General features: G+C 50.5%; 1 protein-coding gene across 2 annotated transcripts in view; it reads right to left on the reverse strand.

The window, feature by feature from the left end:
- Nucleotides 1–444: 444 nt before the first annotated feature.
- PLXDC1 (plexin domain containing 1) overlaps nucleotides 445–14,847 on the reverse strand; it is a 65,525-nt gene continuing 51,122 nt past the window's right edge. The window contains exons 11-14 of one of the 2 annotated variants that reach the window (XM_019924983.3): nucleotides 14,415–14,550; nucleotides 8,192–8,227; nucleotides 5,890–6,050; nucleotides 445–4,347 (exon numbers count right to left, since the gene is read on the reverse strand). In XM_019924983.3, the coding sequence (XP_019780542.2) occupies nucleotides 4,228–4,347; nucleotides 5,890–6,050; nucleotides 8,192–8,227; nucleotides 14,415–14,550 (453 nt within the window). In that variant the 3' untranslated portion in view covers nucleotides 445–4,227. The other variant, XM_073798331.1, reaches the window with a different exon arrangement.

Consider the following 14,847-nt stretch of genomic DNA (forward strand, 5'->3'; position numbering starts at 1 on the left):
GAGCTGCTTGTGAACTAGAAAAAACCAAACAAAACAGAAACAGATGAGCGTATTTGCTAAGGAGAGGAAAACATCCCCTCCTTAGATCAATAAGTCCTCCACCCCCTGATTTCACAGAGGCTCAGAGAAGTGGGGTGACTTGGCCGACAACACACAGCTCCTCAGGGGCAGGGCTGGGGCTGCAGCTCCGCCTCCTGACGCACTGTGGAGCAGCTGGGGGGCTTTCTCACCAATCCACATGGCCTTCTCCAACACATTCCTCTTTCTTTGGCAAACACAGCATGCTTATTTATAAATTGGCTTGTTTTTGGAGCCTGAAATTTGGCATAGCTGATTTTGGCTGTAAGAAGTTCAAATTTTTCCTCTTTTTGTTTTGGTTTGCTTAACCATGTTTTGTGAGCAAAATATGCAAAGTAATAAAAACGACGAGCCTACTAAAGTGGTTCAAAGGCAAAGCCTCCAGAAATGTGGCAGTGTCAGCTTAGCACATTTATTCTGTATTTCTATATAGTAGATTAGAAACCCATGAGGTTTACTTCCGGGGACTTACAAACCACGAATAAATAGCTGGAGTCTCTTTCCAGGCTGTTTCTCTTGAGGTGGGACAGGAGTTTGGGAAGAGCACCCCTGGTGGGCAGATTGCTGGAGGCTGTTCCTCTGCTCCTTAGCTCAGTCCTTAGAGAAGCTGGCAGTCATCAGGACTCAAGTCTGTGCGAGGATTTGTAGAATGTCACACAAAATCCTTTGCATTTAATTTTGTACACGGCAGAAGTCGTAAATGAACGTTGCCTTTTATTAACACTGAAATCCGTGCAAGGAATTTTCACGCTGAATATGTGAATACATTGCATTTAGAACAGCTAGTGTGCCCTCAGATCCCAGATCCTTCGAATTGTGCTGTAAGTTCAGGTGACTTTTCGTTGGGGGTGGGGTAGGGTGGAGATGGTGAGAGACAGGCTGATTTTATTTGTGACTCCACCTGGTGTAGGGAGTCTGGGTGTGGCCCCTGATCAGGGCTTCATGCAAATCTCTTATCTGTTCCTGTACCCAGAGAACAGAGTCTTAGCTCTGCCCACAACGAAATAAGTGATCAGCTCTGGTGGTGAACACTCTTCTTTTCACATAGTGTGATTGGCTGGCAGCTTCTGCCACTGTCTTAATATAATACAACAAGCTACAGGCTGAGCACAGCTACAAGCTTCATCCAATGTTCTTAGCAATAATCTATCTATCTATCTATAAATATAGATAGACACCGAAATATATACATACAAGAACACGTGACACAGGCAAGCCCTGGCAAAACACACACATTTTAAAGATCGTTTCCATAGGCCCACCGAGAACCTCTAACAGGGACAAAAGGACATTTTCAACCTCAGGCTCCAGGCTGAGACCTGAAGACCTGAAGAGTTAGTTTCCAGAGTCAGGGGCCAGCTGGGGTGAGTGGCTGGTGATACCTAATTATGGCGGAAGGGAGACGGCCAGTTAGTCAAGCTTGAAAAACCCCATCTGCTCTTCCTGGGGCATTTCTGGGTACTGGGGTTGGTGGCTGGGCTTATAGGCACCCATGTTCTAGAATCAGAAACCCCAGGGGCCTGACTGGACAGATCCACAAATCTAGGGGCAGCTGATTAAAGGGGAACTAAGTTGTGCTCACAGCCTGATCCAGGGGTCTCCTCTCACACTTGGCCTCTGCATTCTTCTTCTTCTTCTCATTTTCTTGTTGGCTCTCTTAAGAGTTCTGGTGTAAAACAGAGCCTCCCTGAGAGCTTCTGATTTCTGGGTACAACACAGACAGCTGTTTCAAGGGGTTGAAGCTTCCTGTCACAGTCATTGTATCTGCCTGTGGGATGGAGGGGACCGGAAGTCTGCAAGCTCTCTGTGGTTGACTGTGCACAGAAGTACCACTTCGCTGGTTGACCATGAAACCCCTGTCTCCTTCTGGTCACTCGCTGTGCAGGTGAGTCACTCTCTATAGTTACCCAAAGAACCCGCTCTAAACCTTGGAGTAAAACTCCTGGGTCTAAGAGATGCTTGATCTTGTGAGAGATCCTAAGGATATCTGGGAACCAGTGTTAACTCTGCGAGTTGCTGGCTGTTTCCTAGGAGCACTTTGTTGTGGCTTGAGGGACTCTTAGTGTCCAGGGGCCTCTCTTAGGGACACATCTTTAGTTCTTTGTTGCTGTTAACAAACCAGGCTACCTGCTACCAAACAGCTCCACTGCCCTCACCACTGTCATCCCAGGCGCCAGCTAGGCTTGCTGTGACTGGTCCGAGCTATCTCATGCTTTCTCTCTCTACCTGCAGTGTTACCGGCAGAGACCTCAGGACATCACCGCCCGTTTCTTCACTCTTGTGTTCTTCCCCTCCAGGAATCAGAACAATCGGAAGGGCTCCCATTGGGAAGAAGTGTGCTGGAGTTTGGGAGTGGGATCCACGGAGCTGTGCACTGCATTTGGCCACAGTGGGGACTGCCCCACTGGCCATTTTAGACACACAAAAGTCATAGATGCTCTGCTGGTCCGGCAAGGGCAAAAATCACCCTCCTGCCAGCCAGCAGTGCTGGGAGCCTGGAGTATTTCAGTGCCTGGCTGCAATTTTCCCATTAAGAGAGCTCTGTTTCAGACCTTTCTGTCCTTCAGAAGCTTGAAAAGAATCCTATTCTCTTTGCTGCATTACCTTTTCACTTTCACAAATTCTGATACGATTTCTCAAAACCATAGCTATTCCTTTGCCTGGTTTATGAAGAATACATATAGATAGCCGAGGTCCAGCACGTTTCCCACTCTGATTGTTACCATCCTCACCAAGGATAAACCATGAAACATCTGGAAAACCTTCAGCCCAGTGTTTGGATGTGCCTGGTTATTGGCAGACTCCCTACCCCCGCCTCAGGAGGCCTTGTATTTAAACTAACTTCTTTCTTTGGCAGCATCCCGGTGACATGCATAAAAGGATGTGACTAAGTGGAGACTGTGATTTAATATTTATTTGCTGATGATGTTTTTTTACTTTGAATGAGGGTGAACTATAGGTTTTCACTTGAAATGCTCTTCAGAAGCAACCCCAACTCATCCCTGGGACAGAACTCCCTTAAAAGCAGGTTAAGTTTAGGAGTCTAAACTCTCTGCCCCAAGAACTTCCGGCAGAGCTGGGGAGATGCAAGCAACTTTCCAGGTCAAGGTCTTACGTATAAAGTCCCTCTTTCCCACACCAGCTTCCTCTATCCCAATCCCTCTGGAGGCTTTGCTTTTCAACTGAAGCTCCCTGCTGGGTATGTTTCAAGAAGCCCTCTCTCCACCTTGTTTCTCTTTAATGGCTATAAAATTCCAGCTCAGAGGAGGAAAAATATTAATCAGGCAGGCCCTGCCTTTGGAGGTACTTACTGGCACTGACAGAAGACCAGGCCAGTGAATACAGTGGACACCAAACGTGCCATTGGAATGAAGAGCCCGCAGGGTAGACGCGGCCATGCACAGCACGGCTTGCCAGGCCCGGGCTGGGCTGCAGTTGGATAAAGCCCGCAACACAGGCAACACACATGTTTGTTGCAGAAGTACTGGTTCTCAGCAGAAACGTCAAGCTGGGGTAGTGAAGCCTAAAAATACAATCTTCCCACAAGTTCTTTCTTCTCTCCTTTGGCTTTCTTCTGATGCCGGCATGCCGGTCAGTGGCTTGCCAAAAGGGCTGGGAGCAGCCACACCTGTGTTTTAACAGATGGAGAGAACTCCTTCTTCAGACTTCCAGAGCACGGAAGCTGGGGCAAATTATGCTGCATCCATAGCCTTGAGGACCAGCTCTTGAGTCTATGGACCCTGGAATACAGCGGCCCCAGTCTAGAGCTGGGTTCTCGCGTGTCATATGCAGGGGCGTTAGGTGACCGGAGCAGGGCATCTGGCCGTCTCCAGGTGGGAGGGGATCTCTGAGGCAGCTACAGAGTAGACCATTGAGAGACTCAGAAGGGGAGACCCCTGGCATCAAAGCAGGCTGAAATTAGGTTACTGTTCCTTAAAAGTTCAATGTGGTTGCTTTTCTGCCTCCTGCTTCAATAGTTGGGGTGTAATGGCCAAACTATAGCTCTGGCGCCACAGACCATGGGCTCATCTTCCCAGCCAGGGTGTGTTCAGAGGAGGCCAAGGAAGGTCACTTCTCTGCTTTGCTTTGACTCGTTTGCTGAGGTCCCCGGGTCTTCCTTCCTACCCTTCCACGGGAGACCTGGCGCTCTCAGCACTGCTCGGCCTCCACGAAGCCCTCCTTCTCGTGGCCTGAGGGCTCAACTTCTGTGTAGGTGGAGTGGTTAAGGTGGCTGCGGAACTTCATGGCCGGCCAGCGGCGAGGTCTCCGCTGCGGGGACACAGGCGCAGAGTCAGTGGGCGCGATCCCTCCCCTGGGACCCTCCCCTCCCTCCCCCTTCCCCCGGGGGACGGCTCTGAGCACTTCTCAAAGGTGCTGGTGGAGGGTGAAGTTTAGGGCCCTCTCCCCCAGAAGGCTCCCGGCTGTGATCCTTCGCCCCCCTGGGAAACCTGCTGGGAGCCCCAGGAGTTGGGAAGGAAGAGGTCATTTTATTCCTCGCCGTGTGGACTGCAGGACGCAAGGTGAAAAGCGCAGCAGCACACTGAGTGGAGTCCTGAGACTGTGGAAAGTGAGGGAGTGGGTAAGAGATGGAATGATCTGGGAGGCTCTGGAAACGTTAAGATAACCCTCCAGACAGTACAGGTCCTGCATCAGAGCTGGGGAGCTGGAGGAAATGCAGATTCCCAGGCCTCCATCGGACCTGTGGTCAGCATCCCTGTGGCTGGGGATCTGCAGGTTCCCCAGGAGAAACAAGGTTGGCCTTAGCCTCAGTAGGTCTTAATCTTAAGCTAAGAATGACTGGTTAGAATTCATAAGAAACGGGGGGCATCTAAACAGAGAGGAGGGGGCTTCCCTGGTGGCGCAGTGGTTGGGAGTCCGCCTGCCGATGCAGGGGACGCGGGTTCGTGCCCCGGCCCGGGAGGATCCTGCGTGCCGTGGAGCGGCTGGGCCCATGGGCCGTGGCCGCTGGGCCTGTGTGTCCGGAGCCTGTGCTCCTCAGGGGGAGAGGCCACAGCAGTGAGAGGCCCGCGTGCCGCAAAAAAAAAAAAAAAAAAAAAGAGAGGAGGGAACGACCTAGGCCTCTGGGTGATGAGGTTGGGGCTTGTGACCCATGTGGAGGACTGCAGTCCCAGATGCCCCATCACTGTAGGATTCAGAGAGCTGGTCAGATGCCGAGAGTAGGGGGCTGGGGCAGGGGCTGCTGAGCGCTGTGGCCCAGAGTGAAGGGGCGCAGGCCTTACTTCCCATGCTGCACCTCAGGCTGACTCTTCTGAATCCTGAGATGTTGCAAACTGCAGCATCCTCAACAAAAGCTCCCAGACAGAGCAACTCTTATGATTACTATGGCCTGTCAAATCGAATCGAAAATCGCACACAGCAGGCCAAGAGGCAGAGACCTCAGTTCCATTATGGCTTTGAATAAGCACTAGGCCTGGAAGTTGGGTGTGAGAGACCATAAATCATTAGGGATGGTTGCACAACACTCAAGGGGCATGTGAGGCGTTTTTGGCCTCTTTCTTTCTTCTGGGGACTGTTCTGATTTCACAAATGGGAGCGCAAAAGCAGAGGCTGCTCAACAGGACAAGAGGGCTGGAGGAGTCCTGAGGGGTCAAGCCCTGGGGGGTTAGGGACTCAGAGGGTGCCCGCCAGTGCAAGATGTGCCTGGATGGAGTCAATGAAGTCCCTCAGGTGGAAACAGGAGGCCGGCACGTGGCGGGTGAGGGATGAGATGGGGAGAGGCAGGTATTGAAAGGCTGGGGAAACACTGATGCAGATGCAGACGCCAGAGCGGTAGCTCAATCCTGCACTGACCTCGATGAAGAAGAGCGCAGTGTTGGAGGTGGGGTGGCCATTGATATAGATCCCGGCCAGGATGATGGCCGCCAAGAGGAGGACGGCCAGCACGATGCCCACGATGGTGCCCAGGTGCAAGGGGGGGCCCTTTGTCTTGGGGGACAGGTTGTTCTGAAGGCCTGTGGAGAGACCATTAGGTCAGGGGAACAAGGAAGGTGGGGTCATGGGGTCCTGGGTTCTGACAAAGTCCCAGAGATGAAAGCCGACAGAACCTTCAGGTCTACTTATCAAATACATGAAAAGGTGGAGTCGGTGGAACCATTATGAGTATGACATGAACTTTGTTCTTAGCACGGTTCAGGTGGTTTTCCAAAATCGCTTAAAAGTTGCCCAAATGTCTACTAAGGATCATAAAATTTCTCTCCAGTACCCATCCCATATAAGTTCTTTGAAGGAATTCACAAAGGGCATGTGATGGTTAAGACTTGGGATCTGGAGCCTGGCTGCCTGGATTCAAATCCAGGCTCTGCTACTTACGAGCTGTGTGACCTTGGGCAAATTATTTAACTTCTCTGTGTCTCGGTTATCGTTTCTGTAGCACAAGGATAATAATGTTAAGTACCCGGTAGGGTTATTGAGAGGGTGAAAATGAGATAATTCATGTCAACTGCTGAGGATCACGGCAGGTATCTTGGACAACTTTAAAAAGTGTTAGTTATCATGATAGCAAAATGACCACATCTTTACCTGTCACTGTCCACTACCAGATTGTGACCTCCTGTAGGGCAAGGACAGTGTCTTAGTCATCTCTGTGTTTTCAACTCTTAGAAAAACCGGCAGACCCATCAGAGGAACTCAATAAAAGAAATGAACTAGACACTCGGAGGGCTAAGAAACCAGCAGACACTCTTTGTGAACATTCCAAGCATTTGAAATACATTCCCCAGGAGAAGACTGGGTATTTTCCATAGACTATCGAACTGGAAGCTCATCCAGTCCAACCCCTTTCTCGTACGGCTGAAGGAATGGAAATACAGAGAGATGAAGGGATTTGTCCAAGGACACAGTTAGTGCCAGCCTCCAAGAAACCTAGTTCCCTGATATTACCTGGGGTGGCTTTTGCTCCTTCTCCCTGCCCTAAAAGGATGTGGAGATAACGACACAGAGAAGACAGATGAGCATGTAAGCAACACAAATGTTGAATCCACTTTACATCGCTGGTGGGTGGAATGGGAGTCAACAGTGGGTAGAGATTTTTAATAAGATGTTGTGTGCATCCACAATCATTATGTTCCCCATCCCCGTTTCTCTGTCAGCAGAAAAATAAACCAGGAGAGAAACCATCCTGGGGCACTCCTGTGCGTGGTTCATGCCTCCATCTGCCAAGAGCTGGGGGAGCTGTGATGACAAGCCCCAAGCTGGCCTCTCCTGAGCTGGCCGTCAGACCTCAGCCTTCAGTGACCCTATGATCTGAGGGGCAGAGCTTGGGCTGATGAGCACATGGTGCAGAGTAAGGGGAACGTGGCCCAGGGCCCCCTGCTTCCCCACAGCCCAACAGACACACGTGTACATTCACACCCACAGCCCACAGAGCAGCAATGGCTCCGTCTCCCGTGGGAGACCCCATTAAGATGTGCTGCGTTAATAGCCCCTCCTCTCCTGCTGGAGCCCAGGTAACAGTCTCCCAGCCCCTGGGGCCGGAAGGTTCTTCCATCTCCCCTTTGTGGTAGTTGCAGCAAGGGCTTGAGCTGGCTCTGGGCAAAGGGCAGGGTAGGGGTGGGGTCACCCCATGTCCCCAGAGAGGAGGTTATCCCCCAGGCAGTCCTGGGGAAAGGGGACCCCACCTTCTGGCACCCTGTAAAAATTGTGGTGGGCAACGTTTATGTACTCTCTGGCAAGCCACTTGAGTGAGAGAAGCTGCTCTCCACCCCTCATTGGCTGGGAGGCCCCTGGAGACAGAAGCCAGGGCCACAGGCCACACAGCCATGCCTGCCCTAGCTTAGCCCTCACTTCCTCCTCTCACTCCTATCAGGGAAGCGGATACTCAAGGGCACAGAGGCCGGGAGAAGAACCACAGGAGGTTCCTGGCTGAGATGAGAAATGTCTAGATGTAGATTTGCTCCTTCAGTCTAGGGGGTCTGTTCCCAGAAGCCCCCTGCCTTCCCACCCAGCAGGAAGTCTGGGAAGCGCAGGCTGCTGTTGTTTCCCCCTCCCCCACTCAGAGTAAAAGCAAAGAGGCCAGGTGATGGCTGCACCCTCTTCCAGGGTGGGTCCAAGAGGCAGTGGTGTGTTGAAGAGGGGCAGGCAGTTCTGTACTCACCCTCTCCTTCTGCATAGGGATTCAACTTGGTGTCATCTTCAAAGGGAAAGGAGAGAAGGCACAAGATTAGTGGAATCATGATGGTCTCTGTCACTAGGTCTAGATGAGACTTTAGGGAGGTTCAAGTCCAACCCTTCATTTTGAAGGCTGGGAAACTGAAGCACAGAGAGGGGAGGTGACTTGCTCAAAGTCACACAGCAGTGTAAAGGTAGAAGGCCAAGACAGACAAGCCAACTTTTCGTAGTGTTCATACATTCAACAAATATTTACTGAGTGTTTACTAGGAGTTGACTCCGACTGGGGGCCTCGCCCAGACAAAGGGAGTCAAGAAGGAGGGATGAGCTATGGGGCTGGGAGAAAGGGTCCCAGACAGAGGAGAGAGCGGGGCAAAGGCTGGAGTCAGCAAGAACTTGGCCATTTGAGACAAAAAAAGCAGTTCAGTGCAGCTGGAGGGTAGCGAGGATGTGAATGAAGGGTGGTGAGAGTGAAGCGGGGGCGTGGGGGGATCAGCTGTCTGGAAAGCCAAGTTGAGGGCCTAAGGGGCAGCAGGAAGCTGAGGAAGGATTTGAGGAGAGGTGTGTGTGTCACAAGATCGAATCTGCTTGGAGATTTCCCAGTGTACAACACACTCCCTCTACACCTCAAGGAGTGTATCTTGCAGCCTCCTAAATAAGTTCCAGTGGGTGACCCTTCCTGTGGCTCTTCCCCACAGATTCCTATGGGGAAAGGACAGTGAGAATTCCACGTCAGGAGAATGTTCTAGATGACTGGAGCTTACTGCTTCAAGCATCAAAACGTTAAACCAGCGGAACCTTCCACAATGTAGGGCCTGCAACACGCGCTTCGTTCCTCCTTCCCCTCCAGCACCTCCACCATCCTCCTCATTTTAAAGGCTTCCACTGGCTCCCCTTTGTTCCCAGATGTTCAAGGCCCTTCTCAGTCCCAATCTTCTTTTCTCCTACCACTGGCCACAACTCAACAGCATGTCAGTGTCTGTGACAAGCTACCCAAGGCTCTCCAGACCTTGGAGCCCTTTCAGATCTCTGAGCCGCTGTATGTACTGTTCCTCCTGCAGGGGATGCCCTTCCTCCACTTCTCTTTCAAAAGTCCCAACCCTGAAATGCCCCCTGCAGGGCTGGGGCTAGGCTGATACATGTGACACAGGGTCTGATCCTGTCTTTTTAGAATTTTTTGAAATTTTGTTTATTATGGAATTTTTGGCATTAATTTTGATTTTTACAAATATTGCAAGAAAAGATTATTATCTTATTTATTGCTTTTTTTTTTTTTTGGTGCCTCCTTAAACTTGATACCTGCACTGAGTGCCTCACTTGCCTCACCCTAGTCCTGGTCCAGGCCCGTCACTTCCTGGAGGACAGATGGGTGTGTCCTCCCCTGTGTCCCATTGCATTTGGTATCTGTTTCTGTGGCATCTTGGGTCCCATTGATTCCATAGACTGTGAGCCTCTCAATACCCAGCTATTTACACTCCCAGTGCCTGGACGTGGCATACTGCCCTGCTCTACATTTCCAATAAATCTTCAAATATCAAAAAATCACATTAGATAATAAAAGAATAAACCATAAGAAAAATTTTAAATGGTCCCTTATAGAGGAAAGAGGGAATAGGGCGGAGGGGAGAAAACTAGAAACTAAACTTCTTTGAATATAGCTACTTTTGTAGATTTGACTTTGGAACCATGTTAATTATCATTTAACTGTTACATAATTTATAAAAAAGTTAAATTTAAAAAGCACCCCTCGGGACTTCCCTGGTGGCTCAGTGGTTAAGAATCCGCCTGCCAATTCAGGGGACATGGGTTCAAGCCCTGGTCTGGGAAGATCCCACATGCTGCGGAGCAACTAACCCCGTGAGCCACAACTACTGAGCCTGCGCTCTAGAGCCCACGAGCCCGCGTGCCACAACTACTGAAGACGGCGCGCCTAGGGCCCATGCTCTGCAACAAGAGAAGCCACCACAATGAGAAGCCCACGCACCGCAACGAAGAGTAGCCCCTGCTCACTGCAACTAGACAAAGCCTGCACACAGCAGTGAAGACCCAGCGCAGCCAAAAATAAATAAATAAATAAAAAATAATAATGAAATAAAATGATAAAAAGCACCCCTAAAAATTCAAAGTAAAACAAAACAAATAGAGAGTTGTAGGCATATAATAGAAAGATACGTTTTCTTCAGGAATTTCAATACACGAGGTATTTATGTATGCCTCTGAGTCTATTTTGTTACTACAAGTTGAAATGATGAATTGGTTACTCAACACTAACCAAAGTAACCCTAAACATAATTGGACAAATTAACTTGATTGGAATCAACTTGTTTTGAATCTAGACCATTGGAAATCCATTGTAGCCCAGTCCACATCTACCCTTGGCAGACAAAAGGACACCCACAGCCAGTCCCTCCCACAAGGTGACTGAAGGTGACCACCCTGTGCTCACAACGGCTTTTCTCCCACTCACTGAGGGCTGGTTGGGGTCCACAGAATGCAAACTGATTCCCTCATTAATGGACTGTGGCCCAGGCCCATGAAAACTCACAGAGAGAAGAAATGTGTGTGATGTCTCGTGAATGAGTTGTCATGTTCTGTAGTTAGTGGTCACTTCTGGCTGCTACCAACATGTTCTGTTCAGCTGCTCATCAGATGAGCCCTTATGCTGCGCACAGCTATTCCGGGTCAGTGCCTGTCTGTCCTTATAATAAACTGCATGGGCTTTGTGGCAGCTGCTCGCCACTCTGAGGTCTTTCTGGTTCACTTAAGTGGGCAGCATTTAAGCAAGTGAACAACTCTTAAAATCCAGCCCTCATACCTCCTGCTCTCCTGGTCCTCTCCATTTCTCTGGATGGCTGGTGACAGAAGGGCTCCACACGCCCTCCAGCAGCTGCTCTCACTAACTTCTCTGCTCTCCAACTCTGCTCTGACCAGGTGGGTCCCCCTGGCTGAAGTGCTGTATCCCCTTCATTCACAACATCTTCCTGGACCCCGTGATAAACTCTGCCTCCAGTAAGTCTCCCTGTGTGGGTTATAATTGCACAGGCAGGGGGTGACCCAAACCTGTCCCTCCAGACACCTTGAGAGTTTGGGGTGGGGGGAAGTCTTTATCAATTTTTCTTTTCTTTCTTTCTTTTTTTTTTTGGCTGCACCACATGGCTTGCAGGATCTTAGTTCCCTGATAGGGATCGAACCTGTGCCCCCTGCAGTGGAAGCGTGGAGTCCTAACCACTGGACCACCAGGGAAGTCCCCCCAATTTTTTTCTTATAGAGGTAACCTAACAATCTCTACCACCCGCTCCAGGACTGGAAGGACATATGTTTTTCTTTTGGGGACTATTACACAGCAAACAGAAATGACACATTCCTGGGCTGATAGAAGACACACACATGATAAAACTGATAAACAGAACACGCTGCCTTTATGTAGGGACAGCTCATCAGGGCAATAACCCGGGAGAAATGGAGAATACTTCCAAGTCAGGATTTGAATCCAGCCCCCAGATGCCGTGCGCTGGGCTCTCCACGCCCACACAGCCACCCTTCTGGCCTCAGGCACTGTGCCCCATGCAGACGTAAACCTCTGAGGGAAAGGCTGCGTTCGGATCTGGAGGATGGGGTGTGTAGCCCTCAGCCCAGCTCTGGGCTCAGACCGTGCCCTCAGTAGCACAGAGGGTTAACTCAGGAGTGACTGGCCAGGGGTTCTTCTTTTTAAGTAGAGTGTCCTTTAACTGGAAGGTCACCCCTGGACTCAGTTATTAACTCCCTGAGGGCAAGATCTCCTCCTGTGTCATTTTTCATTTGGTTTATTGAATCCCTCACAGCACTAGCACAGTCTCTGCTCTCAATACCTGAGCTTTAACCAGCTACTTGTTATTCCTGGGCAAGTTCAGAGTGTTGGGACCTGTCTGAATCTGCCCACTTGTTCATCCTTCCCTATTTTTCCACCCATTGAATCCATGAAGACACTTTTCTATTTTTTTTTCAGCACTGAGAAAGGCAGTGGGGTCGAGCAAGATTGCTGCTTTTGGAGCTAGCTGAGACCTGACTCCACCTCTTCCTGGCTGTGTGACCTTGGGCAAGCCATCAACCTCTCTGAGCCATACTGTCTCCTCTGTAAAATGGGGATCAAACAGCATCAACGTACAGGATTGTTAGGAAGACTAAGTGAATATTAATGGGTGCACAATGTTACCACCCTACGTGGCGCATGGTCAGTCCCCTTAAATATTTGCTCTTTCTATCAACTGTTCACTTCCCTCCAGCCAGATCCATGGGTTCCTGCTCTCCAGTCCTCTAGGCTGCATTTAAAAAGTCAGGAGGGGGGCTTCCCTGGTGGCGCAGTGGTTGAGAGTCCGCCTGCCGATGCAGGGGACATGGGTTCGTGCCCTGGTCCGGGAAGATCCCACATGCCGCAGAGTGGCTGGGCCCATGAGCCATGGCCACTGAGCCTGTGCATCTGGAGCCTGTGCTCCACAGTGGGGGAGAGACCACAACAGTGAGAGGCCCGTATACCACAAAAATAAAAGAAAGAAAGAAAGAAAGAAAGGATAAGGGAGGAATTTCTCAGAGATAGCCAAAGAATCTGAGGAGCCTACACGGGGTTCCCCACAGGGTGGCTGGACCTCTAGCAGCTTCAATAAGACTTCAGGCCTGGGTGAAACGGAGCAGGATCCTACGGTCCTTGCCCCCCATGTCCTCAGCCTCCCTTTTGTCTGTGGAAAAACTTTAGCCAAAGAGTAAGTTTAATCAGAGATGTGAAAAGATGCAGAAACAAGGGAAATAGTCCAATAAGACTGAATAATAATAGTCTAGGCATTAAGCATAGTCAAGGACCTTAGTTCCTCTTCAAGGGCTATAGATAATATTCTGAGCCATATCATTTGAGCTGTCTTATAGATACTGAAACCCCCATCAGGTGGAAGAAGTTAACTACATGACGACCAGACTGTAGCCATGACATAAGCTGCCACAATTCTGAGAACTGGCCTCAAAGAAATGGGAAGAAACGGACCGTGGAACTAAAGACCATGTTAGGTAGCTAGTCAGACGTGAGTGGGTCCCACCCCATCCTGGATGGGGTCATCTTTCCCTCCCCACCTGGACACTGGTGACCAGAACATGCCCAGAGATCCTCCCTTTTTGTGGTTAAGGACCACTAAGTTTCCAGCCTTATGAGGACCAAGCAAGATATTGAAAACCCAACAGGGTTTTCCGAACCATCAGCACCGGTTGGCGCAGGTGCACCCAGACCTAAGAGGTGACTCAGACTAACCTGGGGTTCATTATGCGGTATTTATAATAAGTTACCATTGTGGTTCCCCACCCCCACCCCCATTTCCGATTGGGTGCTTATGGGTAAGTGTCTGCATACAAGGAGAAAAGTTATATAACCTAAAGCTGTCAATCAACTTGTCAATCCAATGATGCAGGACACAGGGAGGGACTTGCCACGATTTTGAAAAACCCAGCCCTACCCTCACTGCGGGGCTGATTCTGGTGCCTAGACAGCTCACTGTCCTCCCTTCTTGAGGGTGTACTTTTGCTTTGCTTAATAAAACTCCTGCTGCTTAAAACCACTCTACGTCTCTCAGTTGAATTCTTTCCCTCCAGAGGACCAGAACCCAGGAGTCACCGTTCCACCGGTAACATGCGGGTGGCAGAGGAGGCCCAGGGACAACCAGGCCTGAAGAAGCAGCGATGGATCAGCAGCAACCCAAGGTGGTCAGAGCTGCCCACCTACCCTCCACCCACTGGACGCCACAGGACCGCGTAGCCAAGCCCCAGGACGGCAGGGGTGGAACTCCCCACCAGGCCAGCTCGGCGAGGGCTGGGAGCCAGAAGGGAAGTCAGAAAAATCAGGCAACCTTTCCCTGATGTCTGAGTGTGTGGACTGGGTTCATACCTGCTACCGGGATGCTAAGACCTCACAGGTTCTCTAAGGATCGCTATTAAGATGAACCGCGATATTATATAAAATACCTGGCAGTGTGCTGGGACAGTAGTTTTTCCCCTCGCCACAGTGAATTCCGTCCCACAGCCTTGATATGGGCGTGGAGTCTACTCGCTCTAAACCTGGCTTCTGCCTCTCACCAGCAAGTGTCCCCACGCTTGGAGCCTCAGGTGTGAAAGGATGGAGCAGCCCTCTTCCCTGAGATAATCCCCATCAGGGACAGTGAGGCTCCAGGGCGGTGGCTCCGCCCCACTCTTACCTTCCGTGGTGAGGCTGTCGAGGAAGACGGAAGAGGAGGTGGTGGTGAGGTCTCCGTCAAAGGGGCTGAAGGAGCTGTCGGGCGAGGATGAGAAGGAGTCCTCGTCCTGGAAGTCCTCACACGTCCTGCCCTCTGCCTGCAAGAGAGATCCTGTGCTGCCCTGGACAGAGGCCTGGCCGGCGGCCATGCTGCACACAGGAGGATGGTGGGGCGCTCGCATCCCTCAGCGGCCAGAAGATTTAAGATTCCAGTGCATGGCCCAAGCACGGTAATCTAACCAAAGCTGGGCTCTGAGTACATTTAAGCTTTCCACTTTATCCTGAAAGCGTCTTATCTTACAGGGCAATTTATCTGTCAGCTGCCTCGAAGCCCTCCTGAAAGAAGGAGCTGAGATGCCAATCTTAAATAAAACGAATCTGTACGTTCACCAACA

Source organism: Tursiops truncatus, chromosome 20 (genome assembly GCF_011762595.2).
Source record: "Tursiops truncatus isolate mTurTru1 chromosome 20, mTurTru1.mat.Y, whole genome shotgun sequence".
Lineage (NCBI taxonomy): Eukaryota > Metazoa > Chordata > Mammalia > Artiodactyla > Delphinidae > Tursiops > Tursiops truncatus.